Source organism: Vigna radiata, chromosome 8 (assembly GCF_000741045.1).
Source record: "Vigna radiata var. radiata cultivar VC1973A chromosome 8, Vradiata_ver6, whole genome shotgun sequence".
NCBI classification, from domain to species: Eukaryota; Viridiplantae; Streptophyta; class Magnoliopsida; order Fabales; family Fabaceae; genus Vigna; species Vigna radiata.
In genome coordinates this window covers 5,229,149-5,244,553 of record NC_028358.1, presented here as the reverse complement: position 1 = coordinate 5,244,553, position 15,405 = coordinate 5,229,149, and the positions used below count along the sequence as shown (strand labels likewise).

Sequence of the window (15,405 nt, the reverse complement as noted above, 5' to 3'; positions counted from 1 at the left end):
TAAAGGCAATTCAATTCCCCAATCTTAGCTTAACAAGTAAAATTGCATCAAATAATGAAAATTCACAATTCAACTATCATAAAAACTTACAATCAATAATTGAAACTTGCTTACCAATTAAAATTAGAGTAATTAGTTCTCCTTACCTGTTACATGACCCAAACTATTTTAAGGTTCCTAAAAAAATTATATCAACAAAGGAAACTCTATCTGCTCCTACTAACAACACAAACATGATTAAAACACATAGTTAGAACCACTAATCAAGACACATAGTTAGAACTACTAATCAACAAAGACTCTCACAGAGAACTCAAACCTCACATGCATAAAAACGCTCAAAAAAAGCCGAGAATATAAATCAACTTATTTTTTTTATTGAAAATCAAGAATTAGGTGGTCTTACAACTTCATATGGACATAGAGTCAAATTTTTATAAAAAAGACAAAAGATTATTAGAGGAAGAGTTTTATAAAAATGATGTTTTTATATAATAAAAATATTTATTAGAAAATTTTATTTATACACCGAGTTTTTTAATATAAAATAAATAAGACTCATATTTTAACACATAGACACTATTTTTTAAGTTCTCACCACAAACTCCAACATAACATTACACACATTCAGACAAAATATTGAAAATATAAAATTAAGTCATTCAAATATAAGTTGTAACTAAAAATATTATAAACACATTTTTCTAATATCATTGTTTTAAATTTAAATTATATAAAATAATTACCATCATAAATAAATTTTATATACACACATACACTCATCTCTATCGGATCGAATAAGTATAACCATTATGAATATTTTTGTAGATGCATTGTGAAAAGGTTGTGCCAAGTGATTGCAGGGACTAAGGCAAAGAACATAACTATTCTAAAGAAAAATCCAGAAGTATATAATGTAACATCAACGATGACTGCTTCAGGAAAGCGTGTATGCGAAAGCTCAGAAACCAAACTTCAATTGTTTGTCTCAACTCACCTTCGCGCATAGCTCAGCGGTTTTAGGGCGCAATAATCAACATGGCGAAGTTGTCGTCATCTTCTTCGAACTCGGAGAATTCCAGGGAACTGGTGTGCGTGGGAACGTTGGAAATCGCCACCCCCAAACCCGTCGGGTTTCTCTGCGGCTCAATCCCCGTTCCAACCGACAAGTCCTTCCACCATGCTTTCCATTCTGCCCTTCTCCCTATTCCCCAAACGTATGCGCACACATACTCTCTGTGTGTCTCTCACTCAATAATTGTTTTTGTTTTCCTTTGGATTATGTGTTGTGTTTTGATAATTAAGTGTTGTTTGTGGTTGTTTCAGGGTGAATGCTCCGCGTTACCGTTACCGGATGCTACCGACTGAGACTGATCTGAATACTCCCCCGCTTCTGGCCAATTTTCCGGACAAGGTTCTTCCTGTTGGCGCAGTTCACTCCAAGACAACTGGAGGAGGTGCTTACTCTTTACCCTTGGAGTAAACTAATTATATGTTATAAGTGGAATCTCATGTTCAATGGTTCAATATGTTCTATTCTACCTTTTCGCACTTGGTGGTTGTGTATTTTTGTTTTCATGTTCTTCAAAGCTATCATAAATTGCAATTGACATAGTAGGAAAACACAAAATTTGGCCGGTGTTATTCTTTATTTCACGAGTCTCCTTCGTGATCCGTTGTTCCATTGTATTTTAGCCTCCGACTTAGGGTGTGTTGATGGTAGTCTCATTGTAATTCGACCTCTCTCTTTTAGACTTTGTTATCTGATTTTTGTTTTTTCCATTCTTAGTTCTGTGGACTTTCATTGAATTTAGATGCATATATTTAGTTGTAACCATCTGAAAATAAATGCTATGATGTACGCCATAAAGTGTCTCCTTTAATAATTTTTGAATAAAGTGAAAGTCTTGTTATCGCACCTTGTGGAGAAGTCTTGGTTGTTGTCTTGAAGTGAAAGTTAGTTGACGACCTTGTGAAGGCTGTCATATCATGGTTCTGAGATCAGTATGCTATCTGTTGTATTGATTGCTCTTGTAGTAATGGAACTTTATTAGCTGTAGTAATGGAACTTTATTAGCTGACCTACAGTTAAAAGGGTCTATGTTAGCAAGGGTGACAGTAGAGGCTTGGGACTTAAGGATGAAAATCTGAGCTAGTAAGCCAAGGATGGAGGTCCAGTTAGAGGGGAGTAGGTTTTTCTAAAGTTTCAACCTCACAGATGCAAACTACAAGTCACAAGAAACCAGTGGGGAGTTAAGCCCAAGATTATGTATCATTTCAGATTTTCAAAAGTATTGGCCAAGTTGCTCACTGGTTGTGCTTATTGGTGAGCCAATTGCATCCAATGTTTCACATTTCTGTGTTGAAGAAGGCACTTTCTTTGGAAACATGTTCTGAGCCATTACTCACTTAGAGATTCAACATCATAGGTTTTGAATTTTAGCCATTGGTCGTCTTAAGGGGCCAAGGTGCTGATAAGTGTCAGAAATCTCCCTGGTTGTGAGAATTTATGGGAATCAGCAAAAGATGTTTAGAACCTTTTTTCCTATTTTAAACTTTGAGGATGTTGTAAAACTTATTTTTCGGGCCCAAGGGGGGTTATTGTTATTGGGTCTCCAATTATTAGGGTCTATGTTAGGAATAAAAAGATGATAATAGAAAGTTGGGATGCTGGTCTATTACTAAGAGTGCTGACTGTCTGTCAGATGGTTAATAGTTGACACAGTTTCTATGGTGCTTACAGCCTAGCATGGATACCAGGCCAACAGACTATTGCTTGCGAGAAACAATGCCTTCATTAGTCATATTTTGACAAATCAGTAAGAGTACCAGGCACCTCAAGCTTACACTATCAGTTGGATGGCCAAACTGATGTAGTAAATGTCGGAATCCTGTTTGTATTAGAGATGTCATAGAGGTGTTGTTAGGGATTCGGGGATGAATTCCTAACTAGCTCTCACTCCCTCTTACTCTTCAATCAACAAGAAAGGAAAAAGAATGAAAAGAATGTTCTGTATTCACCACAAGAATTCAAGAATACACTGTCAGTAGGAGCATAACCCCCTCCACCTGGTGCTAAGACCGGTATTTACACTCAAAAGTCATTAACTACTCTACCAAAACAATTAAAGGTCCTTATAAAGGGCCTTTCCTGCCCTCACTTAACTATTTACAGTTTAAGTGTTCCGTTTTCCCCTTTTCCTTTCATACACTCTCCACACCCTAACAGGTGTCAAATATCATTTGTATATATACTCTTAGACTTCTTCCACAAAGAGTGACGCAATTTGAATACTCTAGAGTTCTCAATATATGTTGGTTTACACTGATTGCCACAACAAGATACAAGGATGGAAATCCATCTTTTCCTACTGTTCAAATTTGTCTGGTGGTATTTTATTACCATCTTCTTCTGACTGGTCATGAAAGCCTTGCGAAGAAACCACATTTCAACCGATATAGATGGAGGCAAATAATTTTTCCTTTAAAGCTTCTTTGAAGTAATTGTGGGTGACCTAGAAAATCAATGGACAAATCAGATGCCATTGCAGATTAGAAACAGGGAGCATAGGTGTAAAAGACGAACTTACAAGGTGTTCAAATGGGGTCCTGAAGTCTAATTAGTGGGAAAGGATGGAAAGGATGTTGGGAGAGGGATAAGAGGGGCACGACATTGTCCCAGCGATTGGAAGTGGTGGGTGGATTGCACAGGTTGGCCCTGCAAAGGTGTATGTGGCTGTGCATGATGAGGAATTAATTATTCACCATGCCATTCACTGGTGTTTCAGCAGTTTTAGGAAGAAGCCCTTTTTCTTTGCATGCATCAATTGCTTCAGTATCTAAAAGCTGTATGTGGCTGTTGCTTCACTGCAAAGGTGTATGTGGCTGTTGCACATATCTAAAAGCATTGTACAAGGGAGAACCTCCCACTTTACTTCGATGCTCAAGACATCATCAATGTAGGAAGTGAATCTATTGGCAGGGTGCTGGAATTAATTATTGGATAAACTCAAGGTATACTTAGCACTAGCTCAAAATTTATTTTGTAATTTTATAACCAAACACTTCTAGAGCCTTGTCAACATGCAATCAAAGTGATTGAAAAATGTTTTTAAAGGTGTCCAAATATGTATTATAATTTAGCATAGAAGTTGGCATTTTATTTGTGATAGGCTGCTCTAAGGACCACATCCCCCCATAATACTTTGGAACATTAATCCAAAGTAATATCAATTGATGTTGAATACCTTTATTTGAAGGAATTAATTGAGATTCTTATTAAATTATTCAGTGTTGTCACTTCTCAAAATACAGTTTTCAGTGTCAATTTGTGTTTCTAAGATTTGTGAAAAACATTTAAATATATTAGGAACACTAGACTTTCATGCATAGGGTAGATCCGTCTTAGAGAAACGGACGTGATATATTTTATTGTTTCTATCTTGTATAAAGCTGAACACAAAGGGAGCCTCTATAGAAGCTACCCTTGAAAGCAAAAAGACCAAAACACCCAAAACAGACTCACTAAAGGGGACAAACAGCTGGAAAAAAACAAATTATAGAGACAGTGTAACAGCAAGACACAAAAAGACAGAAGAAAATCTCTTATTTTCTTTTATTCTAAAATATTCTAATAATCCAACACATCCGAGTGTGATCATCAATAAAAGTTACAAACCATTTTATTTCAAATCGGGTTGTAATTATTTATGGACCCTGGCCATCGATTTGGATTAAATGAAAAGTTTAAATGCATGACGAGGTTGAGAGGAGTAAGGAGTTCTATGACTTTTAGCTAGAAGAGAACTTTCCCATTGAAACAAAGAAAATCAGCATTTTTTAATAAATGTGGAAACAAATGCTTATGATGTGCCCTAGTCTATTATGCAGCAGCATTATTTAGTCCCACACAGGGGAAGAATTAATACCTCTAAGACCTTGGGCTACTTTATTCTCAAAAACATCTTCAAAGTAGTAGAGACCATTTGTCATTTTAGCATTGCCAATCATCTTTCCTTATGTCCGGTCCTGAAAAATGTAACGAGTAATAGAGAACTTCTCATTACAATTGGAATCCTTGCAAATTTGACTAATAGAGAGATGGTTTCCTGAGAATTTCGGTGCATGTTGCACATTTTAAGTAAATGGTTTTGGATAACGCAGTATTTCTTTCATTCTAATATTTTATTTCCAAACAAGGAGAATATGTTTTAAATAAGAAAGGTTGATCATATGATCAGAAGCACTTGAACCCATGATGCATGGTACACACATGTTTGAGGTGCAATTAAAAGAGTTGGAGGCACCAAAATTACTTTCTTTGTCCAGAGAACCAATACAATGCCGAGCTAGATTTTAGCAAGCTTGTGGATTCATCAACTTGTTCCTCATGTAACTAAGTCTTTTCTGCTTCATGAGTTGTAAGGCCAAATTTTAGGTCTTCATCTAGAACCTAAATTACTGCCCTTTAGTTGTGTTGGTCTCCCGTGAATTTTCTAGTATGTTTCTCGGGTGTGACGTGGGTTATTGCCATGATCATGCCACAGATTTGATGAGTTCTTGTTTATTGATCTACTATTGTCTTTGTCATCATCAACCTTCTGTGAGTTTCCTCTCTTATGATCTCCGCAAAGGTTTCACCTAATGAAGGCAATGTTGCTCTCCCTGTGATTCTACCACGAACCACATCTAGCTTATCATTTAGACTGCAAGAAACTGAAACGTCCATCCTTCATCCCTTGTTTGTTGATGGTGTTTGGCATTCTCGGTTGACTCCCACTTGAGAATTTCTCAAGAGATCTAGCTTCTACTGCACCCACTTCAAAGAGTGGAAGTATCCTGTGACATTGCTGAATTTCTCTGGCTTGTAGTTGAGTTCATATATCTGAAATTTATTTGCAAGCTCTGAATATACTTTCGTGACACTACCTTACAATTTTATGGCTGCTGAATAAAGCATGTAGTTGCTACTGATGTCTCCATGGACACCAACCATGTCAAACCATGGAGTTTTCAGCACCCCACATCATATTGTGGGTCTGTATGCTGAGCTTGAGTTGCTTGGCAGTGGGGTATCTAAACTTCTACAACAGATATACATCTAAACAAATTGGGGCCAATGGAGATAGTTTAACCCATTAAGTCAAAAAGAGGTGATTTGAACTGAATGCAAATAACTGAAAAACAACCTTCTGCTCCTATTTTAGAGGATGCAAACTTTGATAATTGGTGGTGGCTGAGGAGCTGTCACCCGTGGCTCTGCATATCAGAAGTTGTGCTTTGTTACCAAGTTGAAAATGTGGAGTATTGTTTTTCAATGGAAATAAAGGGGAATCACTTAAGGTGATATACTAAAACAGGGTAACTAAATCCTAATAAAGGAAAGAAAATATAACAATAATGAATTACCTTAAAAAAGGAATAGAATACTTACTAGTTAATTAGCTATACAGGAATAAATACAAAATCAAATTCAATTACAGAGAAACTTTCTGGAATCAAACAGGTTTAGTCCTCTTTTGACACCATGTGACCATGTCAACACAAATGAAGCAAATCTATTCAATTCAGCACTCTCCCTTTGCATTTCTCACCAACCAAACACACTGTTCATGTGTTATTTCTTTCCAGCACATCAAGAGTGTTAAGTCTATAATTCCTTCATGGGTTGATACTGTTCTCATTATTAGTCATTGAAAAAAGATGTAATGAAATACAAATGCATGCTATTGTGAAATACGTTACATACATTGTTTGGTTTGTTTCCATTTCTTTATGATAGATTCATCTGTTACATATTTCAATTTTTTCTAAATTTCAATTTGTTGGTGACAGATTTTCCTTGGGAAGGCACTGCTGTTGCATCAAATTTCAATAGAAAGTGTGAGGCCCTTGCAGTGTCTGGCTTGGTTGATTATGGAGATGAGATTGATGTCATTGCCCCAGCAGACATTTTGAAGCAGATATTTAAAATGCCATATTCCAAGGCTCGACTATCAATTGCCGTTCGTCGCATTGGTCATACTCTTGTTTTAAACACAGGGTATGTATTTGGCCTATTCCTGACTTAATTTTGTTTCCATGACTAACTTCCACTTAGTTGTGGCCACTTATAATTGCTGCTGACTGTTGTTTGATTCATGATAATTTTTTTCACTTTAGAAAATTGAGCTTCCCTATCTATTCTCTTTTGTTGTAATAAGAAACTGGAATCTTTAGTTTGATCCGAACAAAATATTACCAGATGAAGATTATGATAGTATGTGCTTAAACAAGCAAGACATTAGGTTTTATTGCTTCTACCATGTATAAATTGTGCATTCTAGTTCACAGGGTGTATATTTGACCTACTCTTGATTTCATTATTTTTGCCATGACTAACTTCCACTTAATTGTGGCCCCTCATAGTTATTGTTGCAGTTGTCTTGTAATTCATGATGACATTTTCACTTGAGAAAATTGAGCTTCCCTATCTATTGGCTTTTGATACAATAAGTGAAATCTATATTTTGACAAAGATAAAATACTAGTAGTTGATGATTACAATATTATATGCTTAAACAAGAAAGTAAATGTATAGACAACAGAATAGTTGCATATTCTGCCTTTATTGCATCCACCGTGTATAAGTTTTGCATTCTAGTTCATAGGGTGTTTATTTGACCTACTCTTGACTTCATTTTGTTGCCATGACTATGATAGGTTCAAGGAGAAGGTTTATATTAGAAGAAATAAAAACTGACAGACAATTATAACTGTCTAAGGGGTAGTTTTGTTGTTTCAGACTTTTATAAAGTCTGCATGGGCAGTTTATTTTAGTAGTTTTTTATCTTTGTTTTTGGAAGTTCTGGAAGTCTAGGGAAGTGGAGAGTCTGGTTCTCTCAAATAACCAGAAGTTGTATGCTGTTTCATGTTTCTCTGTACTGTTGGAAATTCAGTGTGTGTGGAATAAATATATACAGTGTTAAGTTGTTCCATATAGGTCTATAATACCTATCATTTGTCTACTGTGTATAAATTGCTGTTGACAGTTGTCTTTTGATTCATGATAAATTTGTCTCTGTATAAATTGGAATCTTTATTTTGATCATAAGAAATTGTTAACAATTTATGATTTCTATATTATAAATAGTTGCATATTCTGGTTTTGTCTACTGTGTATAAATTGTGCATTCTAGTTCATGATCTCTGATACTTAAAATATGATTTTTTTTTTCATAGAACTCATTCGAATGTTTTATAGGGACTCAACCTTATTGGGGAAAAAGTGGAATCTTAGGAATGTTTGGTTATTAGCTTGTGCTAGATTAATCGTCATTTTTTACTCTGAAGCTTGTTAGTTGAGTTATTTATTTTCCTGTTTTTGTCAACCTACTATTTATCATGGAGAAAAACAGGAGGTCAGGTGAATGAATCTTTTTTTACTACAGGGAGCAGGCTTTTATTTAAGTATAATGTATAATGGTTATATAATTATGTAGTTCATAAAATCCCTAATTTACACATATAACATAACTACAATATTCAAGCATTTGATTAAATAGTGACAGCATTTATGAAGTGCAGGCCAGATGTTGAAGAGGGAGAAAAACTTATAAGGAGGCATCACAATCAAGCAAAATGTGCAGATCAATCTTTATTCTTGAATTTTGCTATGCATTCAGTCAGAATGGAGGCATGTGATTGTCCACCAACACATCATGTTCCGTCAGAAGATCAATCAAATTCTTCTGTACTTCCTGGAGGAAAACCACCCCATATTGTGGTACAAAATGAAGATGTTGTTCAAGCTGAAGGATACAATTGCCATTCTGAGTACTCACAGGTTGAACCGGAAAACTTCTATTGGGGTAGCAAGAAGAACAGGAGAAATAAGAACCGTAGTCCAGTAAAAAAGGAGTCACAAGTTGGTGAAAAACCCAGATCATCGATGCAAGAATCTGAAAAACAAAGAAAAGTTGGTAATGATAACTTTCTTAGGATTTTATTCTGGCAGTTTCATAACTTCCGCATGCTCCTGGGAAGTGATCTACTTTTATTCAGTAATGAAAAGTATGTTGCTGTGAGTTTGCATTTATGGGATGTCACACGACAGGTGAGCAACATTCTTCTGAAAATGGTGTTGCATCAAATTTTGCATTAGCAGATTGTTAATATTTAAGTTTTCCCAATTTTTGTAGGTCACACCTTTGACATGGCTTGAAGCATGGTTAGACAATGTCATGGCAAGTGTACCTGAGTTGGCTATATGTTATCATCGCAATGGTGTTGTTCAGGGGTATGAGCTTTTGAAAACCGATGATATTTTTCTTTTGAAAGGGATATCAGAGGATGGGACACCTGCATTTCATCCTCATGTTGTACAGCAAAATGGTTTATCTGTTTTGAGATTCCTTCAGGATAATTGTAAACAGGATCCCGGAGCTTATTGGGTACTATTATTATTTTTTTCATTACATTTATGTATTTGTTGTTTTTAGCTTTAGTGTGTTAATTTTTTTAACAAATTTATTATCCTTATCAGTAGTAGGAAATCTGACTTAGATTTTTGCAGCTTTATAAAGGTGCTGGTGAAGATGATATACAACTTTTTGATCTTTCTGTTATCCCCAAAAACCGTTCATCAGATGATAGTGATGACTCTTCAAGGTCCTTGCCATCATCAATCAGTAGGGGTCGAAGTGATGCAGTATATTCATTGGGAACTCTCCTCTATCGAATTGCTCACAGGCTTTCACTGTCAATGGTGTGAAAAAATGAAACATATTTCTGGGTTAATGCTGCTTTTGGTAGTTTCTGCTATTTTTTTACTAATTACTGTCTGTTTTTGCTGTAGGCTGCTACAAATAGGGCTAGGTGTGTGAGGTTCTTTAGAAAGTGTTTGGAATTTCTTGATGATTCAGACCATCTGGTATGTTTTTGGAATAACAAAATTGATGTACTGCCCAACCCCATTTGCTTAGTATTTCCACTTATGTTTTGTTAAGTTGATGCATTTCTTATAAATGTTTTACTGAACAGGCAGTACGAGCAATAGCTCATGAACAATTTGCAAGGCTGATTTTAAATTATGATGATGAGTTGAATTTAACTTCTGAATCTCTGGCCCTAGAGTGTGAACTAACTGTTACTGAAGCCCAAGAGTCATCTTGGGATGTTGAAAACAGTAATTCTGAACGAGGAGGTGCCCATGAGGTATTTTATCTGCATGCTGCTGACGAATCAGGTGAACATGGAAATATGATTGAGCACTTAGAATCAGAATGTTCTGTGAAGATGGTTTCTGATGGACAACCCTCATCTGGGGAACTGATATTGGTCAATAACATAGAATTGAGCAATCACGAAGGGGATGCACCAATCACGTATCCTGATGTTAGCTCTTCAGTTCGTGAAGTGTGTCCAGTTCCAACGCCTGTGGTTCAGACAGTTGCCGACCCAATCTCATCTAAGTTAGCTGCTGTACATCATGTTTCACAGGCTATTAAGTCTCTTAGATGGATGCGACAGCTTCAGAGCACAGAACCAGAGGTGATGGATCAATTCACTGAAAATCATGATAGACCGTCATCATCTTTTAATGTTTCTGTTTGTGCTTGTGGAGATGCTGACTGTATTGAAGTTTGTGATATTCGAGAATGGCTTCCAACATCCAAGTTGGATCATAAGTTGTGGAAGCTTGTTCTTTTGCTTGGAGAATCGTATTTGGCACTTGCAGAAGCTTATAAGGAGGATGGCCAACTGCATCAAGCGTTAAAGGTAATTCAGCTATCATGTTCTGTGTATGGATCAATGCCTCCACATCTTGAAGACACAAAATTTATTTCTTCAATGGCTAGCGGCTCATCCTTGCAGAGAAAACTCATTGGTCTGAATGAAAGCACATCATGGGATGATGTAAAAGACGAGACTGTTAGTGGCTATATTGAAAGAAAATCTTCTGTTTACCTTTTCTGGGCAAAGGCATGGGAACTAGTGGGAGATATTTATATTGAATTCCACAAGATAAAGGGTAAAGAAATCTCAATACAAGATCTGAAAAAACCTGTAACCAAAGAATTGAGAATGTCATCTGAGGTTGTGAAGGAAGTTAAAAGGCTGAAAAAGAAGTTGGTACAAATGAACCAGAACTGCAGTTCATGTTCCTTGGTAAACTGCAGCTGCCAGAGTGACAGAGCTAGCAGTGGAAACAGTGCAAGCAGTAGTAGTGCAGCTTTGGGCCTCATGACTCATGGTAGAAAGCACAATAAACGATTATCTGCTAAAAATGCCAATTACTCACCACCAAAAGATCAAGGAGACGAGTTCATTAATGACAAGGAGAATGGAAAAGATTTTGACAACAAATACATTGAGCATAGTAATTATGGTGGAGATCGGAATCAGATAGATACTCCTGAGAGTAGAATGGAAATCGAATCTTTGGCTGCTATAAACCCTGGAACTCTCGAGGGATCCTCAGAGATGGATGCCTCATGTTCTAGTGTTGTTTCTCAATCAGAAAATAATTCAAATGAAACACAGAAACTGAAAAATGGTGGGATATTTGAGTACCTAGTTGAACCTCTAGTGGTAAGTGAAGAGTCCAATCTTGTAGCTGCTCTAAAGTGCTATGAAGAAGCTAGACAAGCATTACTTAAACTTCCAAATAGTTTGTCTGAGTTACAATCCGTGGTTAAAAAGAAAGGGTGGGTTTGCAATGAATTGGGCCGAATCAGACTTGAGAATAAAGAATCAATTAAGGCTGAACTAGCATTTACAGATGCTATAGATGCATTCAGAGAAGTTTCAGATCATACCAACATAATATTAATAAACTGTAATTTAGGCCATGGCAGACGGGCATTGGCTGAGGAGATGGTATCTAAAATAGAGAATCTTAAGCTACATAATATTTTCCACAGTGCATACAATCATGCATTGGAAACTGCAAAACTGAAATATTTAGAATCCCTTAGATATTATGGGGCAGCAAGGTTAGAATTGAATGCCATGAATGATCATGATGATTCTGTGACAAGCAGCTTGAGGAATGAGGCACATACACAGTTTGCTCATACTTATCTGCGGCTTGGAATGCTTTTGGCAAGAGAAAATACTACTGCAGTTTATGAAAATGGATCACTGGAAGATACATGTGTAAGTCACACAAAGCCCCAAGACAGAAAAGCCAGAAAAGATTTGAGAAAGCATGAGATTTCAGCTAATGAGGCCATTAGGGAAGCGTTATCTGTGTATGAGTCACTTGGTGAACTGCGCAAACAGGAGGCTGCATATGCTTACTTCCAATTGGCTTGCTATCAGAGAGACTGTTGTTTGAAATTTATGAATTCAGGAAATAAGAAAAGCATTTTGCAAAAAGGAGAAAATAGTGCTGTACAGCGAGTAAAACAGTATGCATCTCTGGCAGAGAGGAACTGGCAAAAAGCGCTGGACTTCTATGGCCCTACAACTCATCCTAATATGTATTTGACTATTGTTATGGAGAGATCAGCTCTTTCATTAAGCCTTTCAAGCTATTTACACTCCAATGTGGTATTTTCCTGTACTTCTTTTACACATTAATTAAATTCTTTATGACTATATTTTACTGAAATATTCATTGAGATGATCTAGTTCCATCATTAACCTTTTCTGTTGCACTATGCTATCTAATATCATGTGTGTTTTATACTAATAAAGACTCCTTGAAAATCTACATACCTGGGCAGAATGCATTGTTTTGTTTGTTAACTTATAAAAGTAACTTAGGCACTTCACTTCCCAGCTACAACAATATTATAAAATTCACGAAATTGGGTTCTGTATTTGCAACTTAGATTTACTTCCTATGAAACTTGGTAAAAATGTCTCCAAGGTGTTGGGTCAAATTGATATCTTAGATGTTTTATTGTGATGTCAACTGCATAATGTTCTGAAGTACTGTATTTGAAAATTCTTTGAAATTGATGAAAATTTGGGAGAATAAGGTGGATCAAAGAATACATAAATTGATGAAAATCCTTTGAAATTTCTGAATTACATTTTTCTAAATCAATTAATTGCCGTAAATATCTTTTGATATTCCTTAAAATTGTACATTTAATGAAGACCTCACTATAGATTTTATGGAAATTTGGTTCTTTATATACCAATCAATATTTCATTAATGAGCCAGTGTATATTTCTGTCATTTGTTGATTCTTCCAGAATTTTGTTGCAGGTGCTGGAATCAGCTTTGGCGCATATGCTTGAAGGGCGCCATGTTTCAGATACTACTGAGGACACTTTCAGTACTAGATATCCTGAATTACATGCAAAATATTGGAGTCAATTACAGATGCTTTTGAAGAAAATGTTGGCCACGATTCTTTCATCGAGTGCAAACAAAACTCCTTGTCAACCATCTTTGACATCTAGCAGATTTGGTGATGGTGGAAAGATCAAAGAACTCTACAAGATGTCCCTGAAGGGTACTGATATGATCCAACTGCATAACATGCACAACTTGTGGATATCGTGATGGGAAGTTAGTCCAACTGCAAACACCGGGTACAGTGTATATAGCTTGTAATAATCATGGCAGTAACTTCATGGTGACATTTCTTCTCTTGTTAACAATGTATGATTGTGCAAAATTATAAGAAAAACCTAAGCAGTAGTAGAAATATTGTAGAAAATCAATATATATATATATATGCTTTAGCTACTTTGGGAATGGGTAAAAGGATATCGAAGTATAAAAAGAGGTTTACAGGCTTTTTTATTGTCTTGAAAAAGTTCATGTCCCCTGAAATTATCATAATTAATTTTAATTTTCTATAAAAAAAAACTATTCATAATTAATTCTTATTTAAAGAATTCGAATTAAAAAAAATCTATTGAGATGAAAATCTATTTGATTGAAATTAAATAAAGAAATATATGAAACGTTTTGAGGATTTTGGAAGACTTTTTAAGAATACGACTTGCATAAAGAGTTTACAGACTTGAATATTTCTAAGATGATTTGAAATGTTATGGATTGATAGGATTTAAAAGTGGGGTTGTAAGAGATGAACTGCTAAAATTAGGATAAATGGGATCTTTTAACATTCTTTTAATCTGATTAATAAGTAGGAAAATATTCATTACCTTAAAATGAGTGATTTAGAGATAACAAAAACAGAGAAGTTTATAAATTTTAGAAATTGAAGTATATTGAATTTAAATTATTTATATTTTTTTTTGTTGTTTTTATAAAACTCAGGATATACGTTACTATGTTCATTGATACATGAAACTATTATTAAAAAAAAAAAAAAGGAAAATCAAACCAAAACTTTTGAATAAAATGAGTAAGCTAAAAAGTTATTCACAATCTCACCAGTCCTATACACAGGAAAAGAAATCTATTATGATAGAAGTTATAATTTTTGAAGTTGACATAATTATATATCATCTAAATACTTTTCTATAAAATTGGTCCAAACTCATCAACCTACCTTTGTACAATTTTCCTTTTGAAAAAAATGTGACCATAAAAATAATACACAATTCCTTCAACAATCTCTTATAGATAACGGCAGAACTCTTATGAAAGAAAACTTGACAAATTAAAGTTGAATCACAATCTAATCAATGTATTCTAATTGATCTTAAGGTCAATTGAGTCCTTATATAATTTTTAAAATGTTATTAGTATAATTCCTTTCTGTATATAGAAGAAGGTGCATTGGATGTTGTCTATTGTGTTTGTCTTTTGGAAAAAAAGTTATCTTATAAAATATGTATTAATTTAAGTGTAAAGACAGATTATGTGTAGCTTCGATTACATATTAGTCACCGTTCATTCTTTTTTACAAACGATATATTGTCTATCGCATGATAAAAATAGAATAAAAGGTTTTTTTTTTTTTTTTAAATAGAACGTATGTTAAAATGTTGATTAGTATAGAAATTTTGTTTAATTTAGTTACTTAATTATATTTGTGATCACCAAAGTTTTGTTACTGAGAGATGATTTAATGTTTTCATGCATTACAGTGTCCGGATCTTAATAGTGACAACTTTCGCTTGTGCCCTTTCTTGTTATCTTATTTCCAATCTCTACAATTTAAAATTTTCTCATCATATTGGTACTACTTTTTTTAAGTAATGAAATATGCATTTAATCATGGTGAGATGAACTTTCCTTATATTGAAATAATGTAAATAAACACCTATTAAACATGATAACATAGTATGATTTGGAAGTGAATCAATAATTTATTGATAGACAGTGTTGTCTGTGATGAGAAACTCTTAGTTAAAAGTTCAATCACAAAAAGTATGGTTAAACAAATTCAAGAAGAGTTAAAATCATCCCGAAAAGGATGAGCTAAACTCTTATTTATTTGGGATATCATAAAGTATTTATGGACCTTGTATTAAGGGTCAAGTAGTATA

The 15,405-nt window shown here is 34.9% G+C and overlaps 1 protein-coding gene across 3 annotated transcripts; it reads left to right on the top strand.

Annotated features, from left to right (window-relative positions):
• The first annotated feature begins 837 nt into the window (after positions 1 to 837).
• Positions 838 to 13,639, top strand: LOC106772367. 3 transcript variants are annotated; one of them, XM_014658740.2, is made up of 9 exons: positions 838 to 1,217; positions 1,327 to 1,457; positions 6,835 to 7,042; positions 8,566 to 9,094; positions 9,180 to 9,431; positions 9,554 to 9,745; positions 9,836 to 9,910; positions 10,021 to 12,534; positions 13,202 to 13,639. In XM_014658740.2, exons 1-9 carry the CDS (start codon positions 1,039 to 1,041, stop codon positions 13,499 to 13,501), a joined length of 4,380 nt encoding a protein of 1,459 aa, XP_014514226.1. In that variant the 5' UTR covers positions 838 to 1,038; the 3' UTR covers positions 13,502 to 13,639. The 3 variants fall into 3 exon arrangements, with proteins under 3 accessions (XP_014514226.1, XP_022641103.1, XP_022641102.1); XM_022785382.1 differs by lacking the exons at positions 838 to 1,217; positions 1,327 to 1,457 and having other exon boundaries at positions 6,950 to 7,042; positions 8,561 to 9,094; XM_022785381.1 differs by lacking the exons at positions 838 to 1,217; positions 1,327 to 1,457 and having other exon boundaries at positions 6,951 to 7,042; positions 8,550 to 9,094.
• The last annotated feature ends 1,766 nt before the right edge of the window (positions 13,640 to 15,405 follow it).